The sequence below is a fragment of the Hyperolius riggenbachi genome, chromosome 10 (genome assembly GCF_040937935.1).
Source record: "Hyperolius riggenbachi isolate aHypRig1 chromosome 10, aHypRig1.pri, whole genome shotgun sequence".
Lineage (NCBI taxonomy): Eukaryota > Metazoa > Chordata > Amphibia > Anura > Hyperoliidae > Hyperolius > Hyperolius riggenbachi.
In genome coordinates, this window is record NC_090655.1 from 130,004,862 (window position 1) to 130,026,332 (window position 21,471).

A 21,471-nucleotide genomic window follows, 5' to 3' on the forward strand; every position below is an offset into this window, starting at 1 on the left:
CAGTACAGTCTGATTTGTGTGGATGTGTCGCATGTATGTTCAGATGGGATGGACACCAACAGACATGACTTGGAATGAAGAGATGACTGCAGACAGTAGCTTACCCTAGAAGCAGAAATCCCAATAACACAAGGAGGTCAAACCTGTCTATTCTGCGGTAGTATCTTTCAGAGCATCTTTTCACTGTGATTTTATATTTTAGAGCAGATGAGTTTTTCTCAAATCACCTCTTAGGAAAATTTGAGCAAAAGGAAGTCTATTTACTTTGCTCATCTCTGCAGACTTTCTTGGTTTATCCATTCAAGAAGCTCTAGCACAGTGATGCAGCATGAATGGTCACAAGACAAACCAAGCTACAACCAAGCTACATTCTGCTGTGAGGTAACAGTGCATTATAATTGTCACAGTGGTAATGTCTTTCAGATGCAGCATGAAGCATACCAAATAATTCTGCCCTCTTGTGGTTGTATAGAAAATAGGTTATGAAAAGTACAATACAGTATTAAAGAGTAACTGTCAGGCTGCAGAAGCTAATTTAAACCTCTATTCTCCTGTGTTAAACAGTTTAGAAGGAAGCCATAAAGGCATTATTGAAGATAAAAATCTCTTTTACCTTTGATGTGTTCTTATCAGAAAAGCTGTTAGACCTAAGAGGACGCAAGCCGCATACTATACTGCAAAGCATTCTGGGGCCCTCCCCTCGGCTGCTAATGAGACGTTTCAGCAGCTTGTAACTCAGTCCAACGCGTAGCACTGATAAATCTCTGGGGCAGAGTACACTGCAGGAGTCAGCTATTGTTCCTAGCCCCATGGCTCATTAACTCACTGCACACTGTGTTGTTCAAGTAGGAGCTTATCTGTGATCAGGAAGCAGGCAGGACATGACGACACATTTGACAGAAAAACATGGAGCCTGCCATGAGCTGTCAGGAGCATCTATCTCTGCATATACTATATACAAATTCAGTGAAATCCAAACGTGGACAGTGAAATGCATATGTAATGTAAGTACAGCCAATCTTTAGCTACTGATATATGTGTTTATTTTCTCTGAGACCTTATACCTAACAGCTCCTCTTTAAAGCATCTATCTTCCCACTGTGATTTATATATTTTTTTCTTTTAAAGGCCTTTTATTTGTTTGCAGGCAGTTTACTTTCCTAATTGTGATCATTTCTGCACAAATTCCTTCTAAAATGCCATGTATTCTTCATATAAGGCTGTTTTGGTTCACAGTTTCTAATATAGCTAAATTGGGTGTTGGATAAGCCCCTTTCCATGTTTTTAATCAATGTGTATAAATGCAGACCATAATAGCATCAAACATATTGCTCAATTTGTTGCAGGTGCTCTTCACAGTCTCCATTCACTGTTATTGAAGGCTCTGCTAAGGAAAGATCCTACATCTTTGTGTATGTGTAATTGTAAAGATTTGTACACAAAAAAAAGTGGAGATAGAACCTCAATCTCACTGTTCCCACCATATGAGGCCCCAGGGTGCCATAGTAAAGGTTCACCTCTGCCTTCCTCAGGGCCCTCATTTGTAAAAAATTTAGTTTTAGTGTATTGATCCTTGTTGTCAGGAGTGACTTTAAAATGTTTCTTTATCTTCCAAGTGAGCTCCCATGGAAACTCAATGGAGATCCTGAAACATTCTAGCTGCTTTTTGCCTTCTGTAATATCTTTTGCATTTTTAATTAATTAATTAATATGTGCAGTGTTGTTTGTTTTATGATAAATAAAGCTTAAAAGTGAAGGGAAAAAAAAAGAAATCTCCACAATCAGCTGTTGTCTAGTGCTGATGCATGTTACCTTCCAGGACAGTGGATACACTGGAATAACTGTAATTCTGATGTGGGAGATGGGTGTCTAAAGAATTATTTATTATATTTACCTTGCAATGCTTTAAATTCCACCCCAAGAAGCTATTTGCATGGAATTTGTACTTTCTGCCTGTGGTTTTTGTGGGTTTGCTCTGGGCACTCTGCTTTTATTGCGCATCCAAAACATACTTTGTCTCCTCCAAAAATGATTCCTAAAATGCGATCGGGGTACTTATCCGTTAGCCGGGCGCATCCGGCAGGTGGCGCTAATTACTATTCCCCCTCCAGGCCGACATGGATAGTAGGGAAAGATGTAACTCGGGTGAAGTTTTGTCGCCACCTAGAGGATGCGCCCGGCTAACGGATAAGTACCGCGATCGGTACGTGAGATTGTAAACCTTGCTAAGGGAAAGTCAGTAACTGTCATGCTTGTTCTTCTCTGTAAAGTGTTGAGGAAAACGTGATGGTACTATATAAATTAGTACTATTAATTTGGCATTGTGTTGGAATAACTTGACTAATGTATACCTAGTAAAAAAATTCTGCCCTTCGGATTTTTTTTGTGCATACGTTTTTAGGACAACTGGCCTTACAGGGATATGGAGGCTGCCATATTTAATTTATTGTAAGCAATTCCAGTTGCCTGTCAACCTGCTGATCTTCCATGCATTAGTGTTGTCTGAATCACACCTGAAACGAGCAGGCTGCAATTGCAGTCAAACTAAAGTTAGAAACACCTGATCTGCATGCTTGTTCTGGGTCCAGGGCTAAAAGTATCAGAGGCAGAGGATCAACAGAACAGCCATGCACCCTTTATTGTTTAAAAGTAAATTAATATGGCAGCCTCCGTGTCCCTCTCTGGTCAGTTGTCTATCAAAGGCTCCTAAAACACTTCCTATACAGCTGCCTAATTACTACTTTTAGGAGTCACTAGAGAAATGGATTTCTTGATTAAAAACTCATAAAACTTTAAACCTCTTCCAGAAAAATCTGCGTATTAGAGATAGTAAAATTATTTTAGAATTGAGCTAATTAATAAGGAAGTAAATTTTAATAGGCCCAGTTCCAAGCTGCATACAATTTGCATTCAGTTTGCATGCAAACTAAAATTATTTGCTTTGTCTCCATTTTTTACTGCTTATCATTGTTGACACATTTGAAGGCCTACAACACTTTCAGAAGTTCCATTTAAGTGCATCCCGTAGATTAGATCTCAGGAGCAGACTAGCTAGTTTTATCAATCTTTCAAAGCAGATTATGAGCAAGGGAGAATTAGACCCAGTGCTTCCAGACTCCTCTCAGGGACCAGTTTGATGCCATTTATCTAATAAATACACAGAGTAAACAGCAAATCTCCAATTCAGTTCCTGCATTTCTGGAAGCGATGCAACAGTTTGCATTCCAGAGGGTACCGTGTCTCCTGTATGTCATTCTTATAGCAGGGAAGGGGTTGGCGAAGGGATGCACAAGTAGAGCAGAACACAGCCATCCTCTTTTCTCCCCTGAAATATTCAGGAGGACACCATGGCGAGGTCATGAAATATTCAGAGGTTCTAGCTCTGTAATGTCATGTTAATGTCAAGAAAAGACTGCACTACAGCATTGAATGTGAATCTTAACCAGAAAATTGGACACTGCTATGAAATCCCAGAGCACCTGCAGCACCTCGCCCTGCATACTGTGTTTTATCTCCCCCCAAGAAGCATTCATAATAGATGTGTGTTTATACAGGCAAGTGCCATGCTTAGGAGAGTTAACCTAGATGGCAATCCCTGTGTTTGTCTGTTATAGATCAGCATCTTCATGACACATCTCTCTAACTATGGGAATGACCGCCTGGGGCTCTACACCTTTGAAAGCCTGGTGAAGTTTGTGCAGTGCTGGACAAACCTCAGACTACAGACACTGCCACCTGTTCAACTGGCCAAGAAGTACTTTGAGATCTTCCCCCAAGAGAAGAATCCGCTGTGGCAGGTAAGTGCAGCTTCTCATTATGTAATGACACTGCTGCCTTGTGTGCTAGGCATGTCGAGATTATGTAACCTTTTGTATCTGCTGCATTCCAAAGGTCACAGCTGACTGCTATATATAGGGAGAGAAACTTCAATGAGCTACTGAGCTCATCCATTGCTCTATAGTTGGTCCAGTTTATTTTTAACTTGCGCCATCCATTTCACGTCTGTATTTGGTATATAATTACTTGTGTCAAAGTAAGCAGATTTACTGGCAGCCACAAGACAGAAAAATATGAATTATTAGGAGACTATGAAACAAATCTTGTATTGCTGCGGATTTCAAAGCAAGGTCATTTTGAGTAGTAATACATTGAAAAAATCTATTTTATAGCAATTGTATACTGGCATGTAAAGTTTTTCTTCTTTAACATATGAAAACATTAATATTTGTCTTCACTGAAAAAGCCATGAAATATAGAGATGCAAGCATTTTTTTTTACATGAACCTATGTATATGTAGATGCCATTTTCTTATGCGTAAAAAATATATACTTGCCTCTAGTGCCTGATATTGCACAGCCTCAAATAGGCCTTTCTTATAATAACTGTCTACCAGCCTAACCCTGTATGTCAAAGAAGGGTGCCCAGAAAAGTGGGCACCAAGAAAACCTGATATACTATTAACCACTTATGTGGTTTGCAACGGTATAGCTACGTCCCGCAGGACTTAAATTCCTGGCATTTGTCAATGGTTGTGGATGGCAGTCCCATGCAGGTACTCGATGCTGCCCATTTGTGGGGAGATAAATGAGATGCCTGCATCATTGTATCTTCTTGAGTAACACGCCATGCATTACTTTTTGTTTAGCGTGCTTATAGTACACTAATAGGAAATAATGTGCGAGGACATCTTGCGGCCAAATAGTAAAATTACACCTACATTATTTTTTTTTTAACTAAAAACACCCACCATTACTTTTAAAATGATCCCCTTACCTCCCACCCTCTCTTATAGTTAACTAAATAAATAATATGCTTATTTAAAAAAATGAAAGAAAGAAAACATAAATAGTTTCCTTAGGGACTGAACTTTTGAATGTGTGTCAAAAGGGTATATTAATGTTATTTATGAAATTATTGGCATGTAATTAGTGATGGGTGCAAAATTGAAAAAATGCACCTTTATTTCCCAAAAAAATATTGGCGCCATACATTGTACTAGAGAAATATTTTAAAACTTTTAATAACAGGAACAAATGGGCAAATAAAATGTGTGGGTTTTAATTGCGGTAGCATGTATTATTTTAAAAAAATAATGGCTGAAAATTAACAAATGTTTTTTTTTATCCCATTAAAATGCATTTAGGATAAAATAATTCTTACCAAAATGTACCACCCAAAGAAAGCCTAATTGGTGGCGAAAAAAAACAAGATATAGATTTTCATGATAAGTAGTAATAAAGTTATAGGCGAATGAATGGAAGGAGCGCTGAAAGGTGAAGATTGCGCTAGTACAGAAGGGGGAAACCCCCTCAGCAATGAAGTGGTTAAAGTGTAAAAATGGATATATTTTAGTTGTGACAAAATCTTCTCAGAACTAGAAGGGATCGTTGTTAGAAGAAAATGGTGAGCTTTTGAGAGGAACTGACGGCGAGGTAAGTATCTAATATTAATTTGTAGGTACATCATGTGTTTATTTTAAATAATTTTACCGTATATACTCGCATATAAGCCGACCCGCATATAAGCCGACCCCCCAACTTTTCCATGGAAAAACAGGGAAAAATGATTGACCCCCATATAAGCCGGGGGTAGGAAATGCTGGATTGGTGCAGGCCGCGTAATCCCCCCAGTGTGTCCCAGTATAGCTAGTATAGTGCCCAGTATGGGTATGTAGTGCCCCAGTATAGCTAGTATAGTGCCCAGTTTAGCTAGTATAGTGCCCAGTTTAGCCAGTATAGTGCCCCAGTATGGCTAGTATAGTGCCCAGTTTAGCTAGTATAGTGCCCAGTTTAGCCAGTATAGTGCCCAGTTTAGGTAGGTAGTGCCCCAGTATAGCTAGTATAGTGCCCAGTATAGCTAGTATAGTGCCCAGTATAGCTAGTAGAGTGCCCCAGTATAGCTAGTAGAGTGCCCCAGTATAGCTAGTAGAGTGCCCCAGTATAGCTAGTATAGTGCCCCAGTATGGCTAGTATAGTGCCCAGTTTAGCTAGTATAGTGCCCAGTTTAGCTAGTAAAGTGCCCAGTTTAGCTAGTATAGTTCCCAGTATAGCTAGTATAGTGCCCAGTATAGGTAGGTAGTGCCCCAGTATAGGTAGGTAGTGCCCAAGTATAGCTAGTAAAGTGCCCAGGTTAGCTAGTATAGTGCCCAGTTTTGCTAGTATAGTTCCCAGTATAGCTAGTATAGTGCCCAGTATAGGTAGGTAGTGCCCCAGTATAGGTAGGTAGTGCCCAGGTTAGCTAGTATAGTGCCCAGTATAGCTAGTATAGTTCCCAGTATAGCTAGTATAGTGCCCAGTATAGGTAGGTAGTGCCCCAGTATAGGTAGGTAGTGCCCCAGTATAGCTAGTAAAGTGCCCAGGTTAGCTAGTATAGTGCCCAGTTTAGCTAGTATAGTACCCAGTATAGGTAGGTAGTGCCCCAGTATAGCTAGTATAGTACCTAGTATAGTGCCCCAGTATAGCTAGTATAGTACCCAGTTTAGCTAATATAGTGCCCAGTTTAGGTAGGTAGTGCCCCAGTATAGCTAGTATAGTACCCAGTGTAGGTAGGTAGTGGCCGGTATAGTGCCCTGCTCCCCCGCTGCTATTACCTGCAGCGGCTTCCTCGTCCCCGGCGGCGCTTCCTCTTCCCCGCTCTCATGCCTCTATGAAGAAATCACAGCAGCGCGCCCGGCGCTGCTGCTCTGATGATGTAGGGGGCAGGAAAGAGCGCGGCTCCCTGTAGCGGCGATCTGCATCGCCGTTACCATGGGAACCGCTCTTTCCTGCCCCCTGCATCATCAGAGCAGCAGCGCCGGGCGCGCTACTGTGATTTCTTCATAGAGGCATGAGAGCGGGGAAGAGGAAGCGCCGCCGGGGACGAGGAAGCCGCTGCCAAAACAAGTAATAGCAGCGGTGGCGGGGGGAGCGGGCAGGGGGTAGCAGGGGCCGCAGACCACGGACCACCAGGGAAGACTCGCATACAAGCCGACCCCCCCAACTTTTGACCCCCTTTTTGGGGGTCAAAAATTCGGCTTGTATGCGAGTATATACGGTACTCTGTTCAGGTTCCCTTTAAAGGACAGCTACTGTGAGATTATGGAGCCTGACATATTTATGTCCTTTTAAACAATGCCAGTTGCCTGGCAGCCCTGCTGATCTGTTTGGCTGAAGTAGTGTCTGAATAACACCAGAAACAAGTATGCAGCTAATCTTGTCAGATCTGACAAAAATGTCATAAACAGCTGATCTGCATTTGTTGGTCAGGGTCTATGGCTAAACGTATTAGGCAGAGGATCAGCAGGATAACCAGGCAACTGGTATTGCTTAATGAATACATATGGCAGCCTCCATATAACGCTCATTCAGTTGTCCTTTAACCCTTCCTCCCTCACGGCTAACCTTAACTGTCCCCGCAACAACAACAAAACGCAAAAAACATAAATTTGCGGGTGCTGCCTTATGGACTATTTGCATTTATTGGTAAGAAGGGGAAATTTGCGAGCCCGACAAATATCCGGTTTCCTCTCACTGCCTCTTTTGACCACAGCACAAAATGTAATAAATTACCAGTTTTCAGGAGAAGAGGCAAGCATGCGACTACAGTAGGTCACATTCCACATGCTTTGACCTGCTGTGTAACCCATAGCTTCAAGTCCTTGTGGTCCTTTGTAGACCTTTACCTTGTGGGCCTTTAGGGCCATTAAAGTACATCTGAACTGAGGGGAATATGGAAGCTGAACTATTTATTTCCTTTTTAAAAATGCAGAATGCCTGGCTGCCAGGGGCGTAGCAATAGGGGGTGCAGAGGTAGCGACCGCATCGGGGCCCTTGGGCCAGAGGGGCCCCGAAGGGCTCTCCCTCAATTACAGTATTGGCTCTCTATTGGTCCAGTGTTTATAATAATCACTTCTATAGATACTTTGAATAGTAATAATGATTAACAGACTATTCCCCATCCCCTTTTTGCTCCTCAGACACTGTAGTTGCCTTTGGCAGGTTTTGGTGCGCCATATCAATTGTTATGTATAGAGTACTTGGGGGCCCCAGTTGTAGAAATTGCATCGGGGCCCACGGCTCCTTAGCTACGCCACTGCTGGCTGCCCTGCTGAGCCTGGCACGGTTTTAGGAAGGGTTATGCTTTACTACACACGGGAAGGAACTAAACAGGAATGGATATTAAAGCTTTGCAGGGGTTCGTTTGCAGTGGTGGCTAAGATTTCAGCAGCAGTATAGAGGACATAGGCAGCAATAGCTCTGCCAGAAACTTGTATGATAATGACCCAAATCACACAGAAAAATGTAGGCATCAAACCATCAAAGGTTGATTCCGGTGATACATTTAATGACTACATGTACTGTAAATGGTTTATTGCAAGTTTTCAAAACGTTAAGTTTCTTCATCTGGCATTATACAGAACTGTATCAGAACCGTACAATCTTCAGTTCCCTTCGTACGGTCCTAATACAGTTCTGTATAATCCCTGAAGAAGAAACGTAACATTTCGAAAGCTTCCAATAAACCATGTAAAGGTTATCACCGGAATCATTAAAGGTATCACCGGAATCAACATTTGTTGGTTTGATGTCTGCATTTCTGCTCCTTGACTAGAGATGAATATAAAAAAAAAAAACGCATACATACAGTACAGACCAAAAGTTTGGACACACCACCTCATTCAAAGAGTTTTCTTTATTTTCATGACTATGAACATTGTAGATTCACACTGAAGGCATCCAAGCTATGAATTAACACATGTGGAAGTATAGTACATAACCAAAAAGTGTGAAACAACTGAAAATATGACATATTCTAGGTTCTTCAAAGTAGCCACCTTTTGCTTTGATTACTGCTTTGCACACTCTTGGCATTCTGTTGATGAGCTTCAAGAGGTAGTCACCTGAAATGGTTTTCACTTCACAGGTGTGCCCTGTCAGGTTTAAAAAGTGGGATTCCTTCCTTTATTAATGGAGTTGGGACCATCAGTTGCGTTGTGGAGAAGTCAGGTGGATACACAGCTGATAGTCCTACTGAATACACTGTTAGAATTTGTATTATGGCAAGAAAAAAGCAGCGAAGTAAAGAAAAACAAGTGGCCATCATTACTTTAAGAAATGAAGGTCAGTCAGTCCGAAAAATTGGGAAAACTTTGAAAGTGTCCCCAAGTGCACTCAAAAACCATCAAACGCTACAAAGAAACTGGCAAGAGCCACCTCTGCTGCAGAGGATAAGTTCATCCGAGTCACCAGCCTCAGAAATTGCAGGTTAACAGCAGCTCAGATTAGAGACCAGGTCAATGCCACACAGAGTTCTAGCAGCAGACACATCTCTAGAACAACTGTTAAGAGGAGACTGTGTGGATCAGGCCTTCATGGTAGAATATCTGCTAGGAAACCACTGCTAAGGACAGGCAACAAGCAGAAGAGACTTGTTTGGGCTAAAGAACACAAGGAATGGACATTAGACCAGTGGAAATCTGTGCTTTGGTCTGATGAGTCCAAATTTGAGATCTTTGGTTCCAACCACTGCGTCTTTGTGTGACACAGAAAAGGTGAACGGATGGAATCTGCATGCCTGGTTCCAACCGTGAAGCATGGAGGAGGAGGTGTGATGGTGTGGGGGTGCTTTGCTGGTGACACGGTTGGGGATTTATTCAAAATTGAAGGCATACTGAATGAGCATGGCTACAACAGCATCTTGCAGCGGCATGCTATTCCATCCAGTTTGCGTTTAGTTGGACCATTTATTTTTCAACAGGACAATGACCCTAAACACACCTCCAGGCTGTGTAAGTGCTATTTGACCAAGAAGGAGAGTGATGGGGTGCTGCGTCAGATGACCTGGCCTCCACAGTCACCAGACCTGAACCCAATCGAGATGGTTTGGGGTGAGCTGGACCGCAGAGTGAAGGCAAAAGGGCCAACAAGTGCTAAGCATCTCTGGGAACTCCTTCAAGACTGTTGGAAGACCATTTCAGGTGACTACCTCTTGAAGCTCATCAAGAGAATGCCAAGAGTGTGCAACGCAGTAATCAAAGCAAAAGGTGGCTACTTTGAAGAACCTAGAATATGATATATTTTCAGTTGTTTCACACTTTTTGGTTATGTACTATACTTCCACATGTGTTAATTCATAGCTTGGATGCCTTCAGTTTAAATCTACAATGTTCATAGCCATGAAAATAAAGAAAACTCTTTGAATGAGAAGGTGTGTCCAAACCTTTGGTCTGTACTGTACCTGGGGCCTCCTCCAGCCCTGTCCGGCCTGATCGCTCCCTCGGTGCCGTCCTCTATTTTACTTAAGGGGTCCCGGTATCTTCGGCCAGTTGGCACATGCGCAGTGTGGCTGTGTACGCTCCCCCGTTTTGCTCCTGTGGCCAGGAGAGTTCTGCACCTGAGCAGTAGTACTGCGCAGGCGCAGAAAGGGTGGATGCGCAGTAAGCTGCGACTGCCCAAGTTACTGGGACCCCTTAGGCAAGCTTGAAGAAGCAGAGGGTGACGCCAAGGGAGCGATCGGGCCAGAGGGGGCTGGAGGAACCCCCAGGTATGTATGATTTTTTTTTTTTATATATTCATCTCTGGTTACATTTAATCTATCTCAGTGATTACATTTTTTGGAAGATGCTAATGCAAGCGACCTCTAATTAGTATTTATAACTTATGTCATTGATGTTGTGTTTTACTTAGAATCCATGCGATGACAAGAGACACAAAGACATTTGGTCTAAAGAAAAGACGTGTGACAGACTGCCAAAGTTTCTTGTTGTTGGACCCCAAAAAACAGGTACATCTTGAGATGTTTATATCCTGAAGTGACTTAGACATACATGACCCCCCCTCATCACCACCTCACCACCCACTTGTCTGTCCACAGGTACTACTGCACTCTACAGCTTCCTCACCATGCACCCCGCTGTCACCAGCAATTTCCAGAGTCCAATCACCTTTGAAGAGATCCAGTTTTTCAATGGATTCAACTACCACAAAGGCATTGACTGGTAATTGTTTTTCTTATATTGCTATGTTTAATTATGGGCAATCGTGTTTCATGGAACACATTTTTCATCTATTCTAGGTACATGGATTTCTTCCCCATACCGTCTAATGCCAGCACTGACTTCATGTTTGAGAAGAGCGCCAATTACTTTGACACTGAAGTGGTACCAAAACGGTCAGCGGCTCTCCTTCCCAGAGCCAAAGTTATTGTCATCCTGATCAGTCCTGCTGACCGTGCTTACTCCTGGTACCAGGTAATGTTTAATGAAATCCATCATTCTTACTTTACTAGAAAAACAAAAGTTTGCTTTCCTAAAACAGAAAGAATTTGCGATAATTCAGGTTGGAGTGAGCTTGAGATGTCTCCCAGAGCAACACTGCTGAATATACTTTACTAGCACAGGAGTTGCCAGAAGTTACCCAGTGTGCAAGCTAACTGCTCATTAGGGAGGCTGCATAATTACAGCTCTTATTACTCAAATGGTTTAAAACAGTAAATGTTTTATACACTTAAATATACTGGCCAATAGATAATACAGGCTAGTGGAAACTGAAATGCATAGAGGATTATACCATTATAAATAATTGAATCTTGAACTAAATCTTCACTGATACCAACAACAACACTGCAATTGCTGACTTTTTTTTTTTTTTTTTTTTGCTGTTTTTCAGACGATGTTGGTTCTTGTTCATTTAGAGGTCTATAAAAGTGTATAGAAAATAGGACCTATGTCAGGACGGGGGGCCCTCCAGCTGTTAAAGGGACACTTAAGTCAAACAAAAAGAGTTTTACTCACCTATGGCTTCCAATAGTCCCCTTCAGCTGTCCGGTGCCCTCGCTGTCTCCCTCCGATCCTCCTGGCCCCGCCAGCAGCCACTTCCTGTTTCGGTGACAGGAGCTGACAGGCTGGGGACGCGAGTGATTCTTCGCGTTCCCAGACATATTAGCACCCTCTATGCTGCTATATGGTATATGATATATGCTATAGCAGCATAGATGGCGCTATTGTGGCCAGGAACGCGAAGAATCACTCGCGTCCCCAGCCTGTCAGCTCCTGTCACCGAAACAGGAAGTGGCAGACGGTGGGGCCAGGAGGATCGGAGGGAGATGGCGGGGGCACCGGACAGCTGCAGCGGGCTATTGGAAGCCCCAGGTGAGTAAAACTCATTTTTTTTTTGACTTAAGTGTCCCTTTAAGGAACTACAAGTCCCACAATGCATTTGCCTTTATAAGTCAAGACTGTGGCTGTCAGACTCCTGCAATGCATTTTGGGACTTGTAGTTCCTTAACAGCTGGAGGGCCAAGTTTGCCCAGGCCTGACCTATGTAGTTCACATCTTCCCATCAATGTTTTGCATGTTCTCAGTGTGAAAAGCGCAAGGGCAGAGTATTTTTATTATTTTGATTTTTAATCCACAACACTGAAGGTAGCATAATACATTCATGCTTATGGGAATGAATGCAAATGAGGATGCGTCCTCTAGCGACCACCTACAGTACAACTACTGTAAATTAGTGTGTGTGTGTGTGTGTGTGTGTGTGTGTGTGTGTGTGTGTGTGTGTGTGTGTGTGTGTGTGTGTGTGTGTGTGTGTGTGTGTGTGTGTGTGTGTGTGTGTGTGCGCGCGCACCCTTAAAGCACTCCTGAAGTGAGAGGGATATGTAGGCTGACATTTATTTTCTTTTAAACAATGCAAGATGCCTGGCTGTCCTGCTGAGCCTGTGCCTCTAATAAATTTAGCCATAGACCCTGAACAAGCATGTAGATCAGGTGTTTCTCACTGAAGTCTGACTGGATTTGCTGCATGCTTGTTTGACTTAGGCAATACTGAAGCATGAACTATCTGCAGGACAACCAGGCAGTTTGCATTGTTAAAAAGGAAATGCATATGGCAGCCATTCATACCTGTGTTCAGGTGTCCTTTAAAGCAAGCCTGAACTAAAAATAAACTTGTGAGAAATTATATGTGTAGTACTAATGGTAAATTAAACATTAGTAGCATAGAGCAGAGTCTCATATTTTTATTTTCAGTTTAAGACTTTTAAACAGCAGCCATGTCACTCTCGTAAAATCTGCTTCATTCAGCTGAAAGACAAACAGAAAGTAATAACCCGTTTGTACTTTCCAGCACTAAATCCTTATCAGTATTAAGGGGCCCATACACCTAACGATTGTCCCACCGATATATACAGCAGATTCGATCACTGTGATCGAATCGGCTGTGAAATAGTCACGCAAACGCTGACAGAACAATAGATTTCCATCCAAAATCAATCGCTCCCGTCGATCCGTCCGTGCGGAAGATTTTTCTCGATCGGCGGCGGGTCAGGAGTGCGTCGATAGCGGCGTTCGATTGACCAACGCAATACAGCGGAGATACATTACCTGTTCCGGACGGCGTGACTCCCCGGTCTCCGCTGTCTTCTCCGCTCCGGGCTCCAGGGCTGGAGAAGACAGCGGAGACCCGGGGGAGTCGCGCCGGCCTAATCAGGTAATGTATAGCTGGCGGGGGGAGGGGGCCGCGGCAGCTCCACAGATTTTGATCGGTTTCATGCTGAAATCGATTCACAATCTATTTGCAGTAAAGGCAGCCATACAATCCCTCTCTGATCAGATTCGATCAGAGAAGGATCTATCTGTTCGAATCTGATGGCAAATCGACCAGTGTATGGCTACCTTTACTGTATTTCCTTAGCCAGATAAGCGGGCTTTGCCTTCTGTCCTTCTGTTTACTTTTCAGGACATCCAGCTAAATTATTTTTTTCTGTTTGCCTCATTTGCATAGATAATTGCACTAGTTTTTTGTTTTTTTTAAAACATTTGCTGGGCAGGAAAACAGAAAACAGACAATTTCTTAGTAGGACTAGTGCTGTATGTATTAATGTTTAGCTCTCACGTGACAGTGTATGCACTCTTAAAGAGGAACTCCAGTGAAAATAATGTAGTAAAAAAAGTGCTTCATTTTTTACCATAATTATGTATAAATGATTTAGTCAGTGTTTGCTCATTGTAAAATCTTTCCTCTCCCAGATTCACATTCTGACATGTATTACATGGTGACATTGTTACTGTGGGCAGGTTATTTAGCTGTTTCTAGCTGCTCTGTCTGTTAGACAGCTAATAACAGCTATTTCCTGTCTCTGAACATTGTTACATTGTGGCAGTTTGCCAGCAGTACCGCGGTATTCAGAGCCTCTTGTGGGAGGGGTTTCAGCACAAAATCAGTCACACAGCGCCCCCTGATGGTCTGTTTGTGAAAATCATTGTCTTTCTCATGTAAAATGGGGTATCAGCTACTGATTGGGAAAAAGTTCAATTCTTGGTTGGAGTTTCTCTTTAAAGAGGAACTCCAGTGAAAAATATGTAATAAAAAAAGTGCTTCATTTTTACAATAATTATGTATAAATGATTTAGTTAGTGTTTGCTCATTGTAAAATCTTTCCTCTCCCCGATTTACATTCTGACATTTATTACATGGTGACATTTTTACTGTGGGCAGGTTATGTAGCTGCTCCTAGCTGTTTTGGCTGTTACAGACAGCTGTAAGCAGCCCTTTCCTGTCTGTGAACATTGTTACATTGTGGCAGTTTGCCCAGAGTACCGCGGTACTCACAGCTTGTTGTGGAAGGGGTTTCACCACAATATCAGTCATACAGCGCCCCCTGATGGTCTGCTTGTGAAATGCAATAGATTTCTCATGTAAAAGGGGGTATCAGCTACTGATTGGGATAAAGTTAAAATCTTAATTGGAGTTCCTCTTTAAGGCTAGGTTCCCACTTGTGCCACATCTCCCAACGGCCCGCAACAGTGGATAATGTAGTGTCCACTCTGATGGTGCATTGTGGTCTGTTCGGAGTCCGGGAAAAGTCATTCCGGCCACAAATTTTTGTTTCACTTATCGCAATGGTTTAAGTTTATAAAATAGGATCCATCAACTGTTGGTTTTCCATTATGGCAAAATGGACAAAAAGATGTCAGTTTTGCGTTATAGTTGGAAAGAGAATTCCATTAAGAATATTCCCCAAATGACGTCCATTATTGTAATTCATTTTCAAATGTGTTTTCCCCTTGCTTATGATGCGCTGGACAGATCACTTAAAGAGAATCTGTATTGTTAAAATCGCACAAAAGTAAACATACCAGTGCGTTAGGGGACATCTCCTATTACCCTCTGTCACAATTTCACCGCTCCCCGCCGCATTAAAAGTAGTCAAAAACTGTTTTAAAAAGTTTGTTTATAAACAAACAAAATGGCCACCAAAACAGGAAGTAGGTTGATGTACAGCATGTCCACACATAGAAAATACATCCATACACAAGCAGGCTGTATACAGCCTTAAGGTGGCCATACACTGGTCGATGTGCCATTAGATCGACCAGCTGACAGATCCCTATCTGATCGAATCTGGTCAGAGAGGGATCGTATGGCTGCCTTTACTGCAAACAGATTGTGAATCGATTTCAGCCTGAAACCGATTCACCATCTGCTGAGCTGCTCCTGCCGCCTGTCCCCCCCCCCCCCCCGTATACATTACCTGATGCTGGCTCCCGGGCATCTTCTCCGCATTGCACGGCTCTGTTCCGGCTCCATTACGGCGCTTCCTGTGTTACTCCGTGACCAGGAAGTTCAAATAGAGCGCCCTCTATTTGAACTTCCTGGTCACTGCAGTGACACAGGAAGCACCAGGATGGATGGAGCCGGAACAGAGCCGTGCAGCGTGGAGAAGACGCCCGGGAGCCAGCCTCAGGTAATGTATACTTGATCGGATCGGCCGCCGCTAGCGACGCGCACTTTACCCGCGGGCGATCGAGGGTAATTTCCCGCACGGCGCGATCGACGGACCGATCCGATTTCGGGAGGAAATCGGATTGGCGGCTGCGTTTACCGCAAACGATTGGCAGCAGATTCGATCCCAGGATCGAATCTGCTGTCGAAACGGCCGGGAATCGAGCCAGTGTATGGCCTGCTTTACTTCTGAATCTCAAAAGATCACTTGTGTGTGTTTACCTTCTGTCCCCAGCTTCTCTCATGCACTGAACATTACAGGCTTCCTGCAGACAGCTCTGCCTATGTCGTTAATTCCTTAGTATGTGACAGACCAGCTCCTTTCACAGCCTCCAGAGGAGGATTTTTATCCAGCTCTCTTCTATCACTGATAAGATAGCAGAGAAGCTGCTGGCTTATGTAAATAAAACACACACTGGAGTGTGCATAGAGGAACAGACCAGCACGGAAGAGTTGGCAGCCTTCCAGACACAGGCCGACAAGTCTGACAGGGGAAAGATACATTGATTTATTACAGAGATGGTTATAGTAGAAAGAGCTGCAGCAAGCCAGATCACATTAGAATAGGTTTAGGAACTTGTAGGATGGTAGAAAAAACGTTGTAATTTTTGTTAGAGTCACTTTAAATAAGCTTTTTTTTTTTTTTTTCCCCACTAAAATGTCTTGTGTGCCTCAAAGTGACTTCATTATCATATCCTTTTTCAAGCAAGATGTATGTCTGTTTTATTCTCTTTTGGACTTATTTGCAGACGTTAGGCAGATTTGACTAAAGAAAATCTCTATATATTTAGACGTTTTGTTTATAGCAACTTTTGAAGAACAAAAAAAAAATTTGTAAGAATTGCAGATGTTGTTCCTGTTTCCATTCCAATGACACTTTATGGCATTCTAAATAAGGCTGTGTATGAATGTTTGTGTGTATGGGACTAGAAGTTATGAGCACTACTATGCAGAAGACCTAACTGCAGTGTGTGATTACTAGAGGCTTCCCAGGTGGAAGCAGTTAATTATGGCGCACAGCTCTGTCAGATAATTATAGCGCTGCCATTCAAGTCAACGGAAAACTCTGTAATACCGGCGTAGAGTCTTAAAGGACTGCTGTAGGGGAGTCGGGGGAAAATTAGTTGAACTTATCCGGGGCTTCTAATGGTCCCCCGCAGACATCCTCTGCCCGCGCAGCCACTCACCGATGCTCCGGCCCCGCCTCCGGTTCACTTCTGGAATTTTTGACTTTAAAGTTGGAAAACCACTGTGCCTGCATGGCTGCGTCCTCGCTCCCACTGATGTCACCAGGAGCGCACTGCGCAGGCACAGACCAAACTGGGCCTGCGCAATACACTCCTAGTGATGTCAGCGGGAGGGAGGGCGCGGCGGCGCAGGTGCAGTGGTTTTCCGACTTCAAAGTCTGAAATTCCAGAAATGAACCGGAGGTGGGGCCGGAGCACCGGTGAGTGGCTGCAGCACAGGCACAGGATGTCTGCGGGGGACCATTAGAAGCCCCCGGTAAGTTCAACTCCTTTTCCCCCAACCCCCCTACAGTAGTCCTTTAAATTATGGTGCACGGCAGTACTGTACTGCTTGAAGACTTAAATTATGGTGCACAGCTGCACTACCAAAATGTTACTGTTCGCTGCCTTAACCTGCAGTTACTTAATGGTTAGGCATAGGGGGGATTAAGGTTAAGCAGCGGGGTAAAGGTTAGGCACCAAGTGGGGTCTTAGGATTGGGCATAGATAGAGGGGGAGAGTTCAGTGTGAGAGTAGGCAGGGGCTTTCCTATACATTACCTGCTCCCGGCGATCATGCCTCCTCCACTTCCTGGTTAATTTGTAGGTGTCCTGCAGTCAACCAATCACTATGCGGCTTTAGTCCCCGCATGGTGATTAGCTGGCTGCAGGACACAAGCTAACCAGGAAGTGGAGGAGAAGTGATCGCCGGGAGCAAGTAATGTCTAATAATTCTAGATGCCAATAATGACGTTGTTACTGACGTTTTAGCAGTGTCCTAAAATGTTACCGTAAATATCGATAGTAACAAGATGTCATTACCAGCATCACTCTGCACCATAATTTTACATTGCTACTTTTAAATGTTTTCTCTCCGCTCCCCACACTGCACAAACCTACTGACATATTTCACAGACCCTGAGCAGTAGGAATTCTCATAATGTAGGAGCATTTGGTAGCCTATCATGATTACATGATACAAGTATCATGTGTTGGTAGTAAAAGTGTATCCATTCTCAAGCCTCTGCATAGGAATGTGCTTTATAAGGCAGCTCTGTGTTTTATTGCATGTTTTTGTTTTACTTTAATTAAAGGTATACATTAAATCACATTAAAGACATTAAATGACAGAAGCAGAAGTTCTGTGACTGATGTCAAGCAGTGACATTTAGGCCTTTTTTCCATCTGGGCGTTTCTGTCCGCTTTTTATCAGCACATCAATGTTACAGATTGTTACACGTTGCTGAAAAGCGGACAGAAGCGTGCAGATGGATTTTCTTATTCGCAGTCCGGTCCCCATAGTATAATGTATGCATGGTTCAATTGCACTTAGTGTAAAGGTTAAAAGTTTAGTGGCATTGTGGGTGTCAGCATACGCTCATTTTAATATGTACTGTAATCATTAGCCTGGCTGCACAGTATTTGTGGCTGCAGTAAATAGTACATTATTGCCAAATACACAAGAACAGAGAGCTGAAATAGTTTGCAGATGCTTTAAGTGGAACTTCAGCCTAAACAAACCTACTGTCATTAAGTTACATTAGTAATGTTAATTAAAATAGATAGGTAATATAATCTCTGCCCTGCCCTGTTTTTCAAGAACAGGCAAATGTTTGTGATTTCATGAGGCAACCATCTTTTTGGTTGAATGGGGGTGACAGGGAGCATGAGACACAGTTACAACTGTCCTGTGTCCTGATCACCCCTCCCAGCTGTGTGTGCTAGGCAACGAGAACAACATCAGAAATTCCATCATGCTTTGCACAGCATCAGGGGAAAAATGCCCAGGCAGATTTATTTGATGGGGCGGAGCAGCTAAAAATGAGGCTTGGGTAAGAAAAAAAAGTTCTGATGCTGTGAAACTGTTACAGAAACACCAAGCCTTTTCAGTACTGCTGAGTAGATTTTTAGTCTGGATGTTCACTTTAAGCTCCTCTCCGTATTGATTTCATGATCTACTGAAATCAGTGTGACTTATAGAAACCGCTTTGATATGGATTTATTCCATATACTAGCATTTGGGGATGTTGGCCTTGTTAAAGTACTTCAGTGCTTTTTTTCCCCCTGAAAGCATTTAAAGAGACACTGAAGCGAAAAAAAATATATGATATAGTGAATTGGTTGTGTACTATGAATAATTACTAGAAGATTAGCAGCAAAGAAAATATTCTCATACTTTTATTTTCAGGTATATAGTGTTTTTTCTAACATTGCATCATTCTATAATATGTGCACATTACACAACACTCAGCATTCAAAATGAGTCTTTCAGAACAGTCTGTGAAGTAATGACCTCTCCTCTAGCAGAGGAAAAGTAAACAGTTCACTTACAGTTGAGATAATAAAAGTCAGATAACCGCCCTCTCCACGACTAAGACTAAAGGTGGCCATACACTGGCCCGATTCGAGGCCGTTTCGACAGCAGATTCGATCCTGGGATCGAATCTGCTGCCAATCGTTCGCGCTAAACGCACCCGCCGATCCGATTTCCTCCCGAAATCGGATCGCGCCGTCGATCGCGCCGTGCGGGAAATTACCCTCCATCGCCCGCGGGTAGGGAGCGCGTCGCTAGCGGCGGCCGATCCGATCAGGTATACATTACCTGACGCTGGCTCCCGGGCATCTTCTCCGCGTCTTCTCCGCGCTGCACCGGCTCCATCCCGGCGCTTCCTGTGTCACTGCAGTGACCAGGAAGTTCAAATAGAGGGCGCTCTATTTGAACTTCCTGGTCACGGAGTGACACAGGAAGTGCCGGGATGGAGTGGGTGCAGCACTGAGAAGATGCGGAGAAGATGCCCGGGAGCCAGCGTCAGGTAATGTATGCGCGGGGGGGGGGGGGGCAGGCGGCAGCGGCGGCTCCACAGATTGTGATCGGTTTCAGGCTGAAATCGATTCACAATCTGTTTACAGTAAAGGCAGCCATACGATCCCTCTCTGATCAGATTCTGATCAGATAGGGATCTGTCAGCTGGTCGATCTAATGGCAAATCGACCAGTGTATGGCTACCTTTAGTCGGAGAGCTTAATGGCTTGTTTGCATAGAGATAACAACTGGAGTTTCTCAATTCTTCCTGTACTGGAAACAATTAGACTGATGTATCTGATCTTAATGTTTTAATTAATGTTGTAATTATTAGCTGTACTACACATACAAATCATAATATCATATTTTTTTTTTTCGCTTCAGTGTCTTTAAGAGCAAGCTAATTTATATTTTTAATACATTTGAAATATTTTTTGTATCATGTTCTATTTTTTAAATAAAGAAATAAAAAACAAGTGCAGTACTTTATTTGTGCTGGTCTCCTCCATGCAGACTCCTAGTTGTTACTCTGCACCCTTCCTTCATCAATCAGAATACTCCCACCCCTCCCACGCGCCACCCTATCCTCTCACCTCCCCTTCCTCTACCTCATCCCTTCCCCGCCGTTTCACCACCCCACACCCCGTCCACTTCCCACTCCCCGTCCACTTCCCCACCCCGTCCTCTTTCCCCCACATTGAAAATGGCAATAAAGGTGCAAGTGATAAAAGCATTTTAGTTGACAAATGTTTTCTATGAAACAAGCATTCACAGAATTCTGGCTCAGTGAGATGTAGTAAGTAATTTGCATGGGATAAAGTTTGTGTTTTCCCCATCAGCATCAGCGGGCGCACAATGACCCCGTGGCGCTGAACTACACCTTTGCCCAAGTAGTAACTGCTGGATCACACGCACCACAACCCCTGAAGAATCTACAGAGCCGCTGCTTGGTGCCAGGATGGTACGCTACTCATCTGGAGAGGTGGCTGACATACTACCCCCCCAGCCAGGTATCTGCCTGCAGACCCTCTCTTATAGCCATTATGAGCCTGTACCTAGCATGTGCCTGCCTTATGTCATGAAGTGCTTATCAGTTTCATTCTTTGTCCAGCTTCATATTGTTGATGGCCAAGAATTGCGGAACAACCCAGCTGCAGCCATGGACAGCGTCCAGAAGTTCCTGGGAGTGACAACGCATTTCAATTATACACAGGCCCTGAAGTAAGTCAGCAGGGATCCAGCAATACCTTCTGTTTCATTGTACCAGGTAGTCACATCACAGGACATCACAGAAATAATGAAAACTATCATTAGATTTAGGATAGCCAAAGTATCTGCTTTAACTCTGTTAATTCTAGTTCAGCACTGCAGAATATACATTTAAGTGAACCCAAGGTGAGACCACCATAATGTATTTCCTTTTAAAGAATACCAGTTGCCTGGCAGTCCTGTTGATCTTCCAGGTTCAGTAGTGTCTGAGTCACAACCCTGAAACAAGCATGTGGCCAATCCAGTTAGACTTCAGCCAGAGCATCAAATCTGTATGCTTGTTTAGGGTATATGGCAGGCATGTTAAACCGGTCCTACGAGGGCCGAGATCCTCACATATTTTGGATACAGCTCAAATGAATTGATGGGTATGAATCAGGAAAGGTGTGGTCCATCAGGTAGAACACATTCCTCT

The 21,471-nt window shown here is 43.4% G+C and overlaps 1 protein-coding gene across 2 annotated transcripts in view; it reads left to right on the forward strand.

Moving 5' to 3' along the window:
* NDST2 (N-deacetylase and N-sulfotransferase 2) overlaps positions 1-21,471 on the forward strand; it is a 307,422-nt gene that overhangs the window by 275,380 nt on the left and 10,571 nt on the right. For both annotated transcript variants that reach the window (XM_068258024.1, XM_068258025.1), the window contains 6 exons: positions 3,615-3,797; positions 10,666-10,762; positions 10,853-10,976; positions 11,054-11,228; positions 20,627-20,797; positions 20,899-21,008. In XM_068258024.1, the coding sequence (XP_068114125.1) occupies positions 3,615-3,797; positions 10,666-10,762; positions 10,853-10,976; positions 11,054-11,228; positions 20,627-20,797; positions 20,899-21,008 (860 nt within the window). The remainder of the gene's footprint in view (positions 1-3,614; positions 3,798-10,665; positions 10,763-10,852; positions 10,977-11,053; positions 11,229-20,626; positions 20,798-20,898; positions 21,009-21,471) is intronic.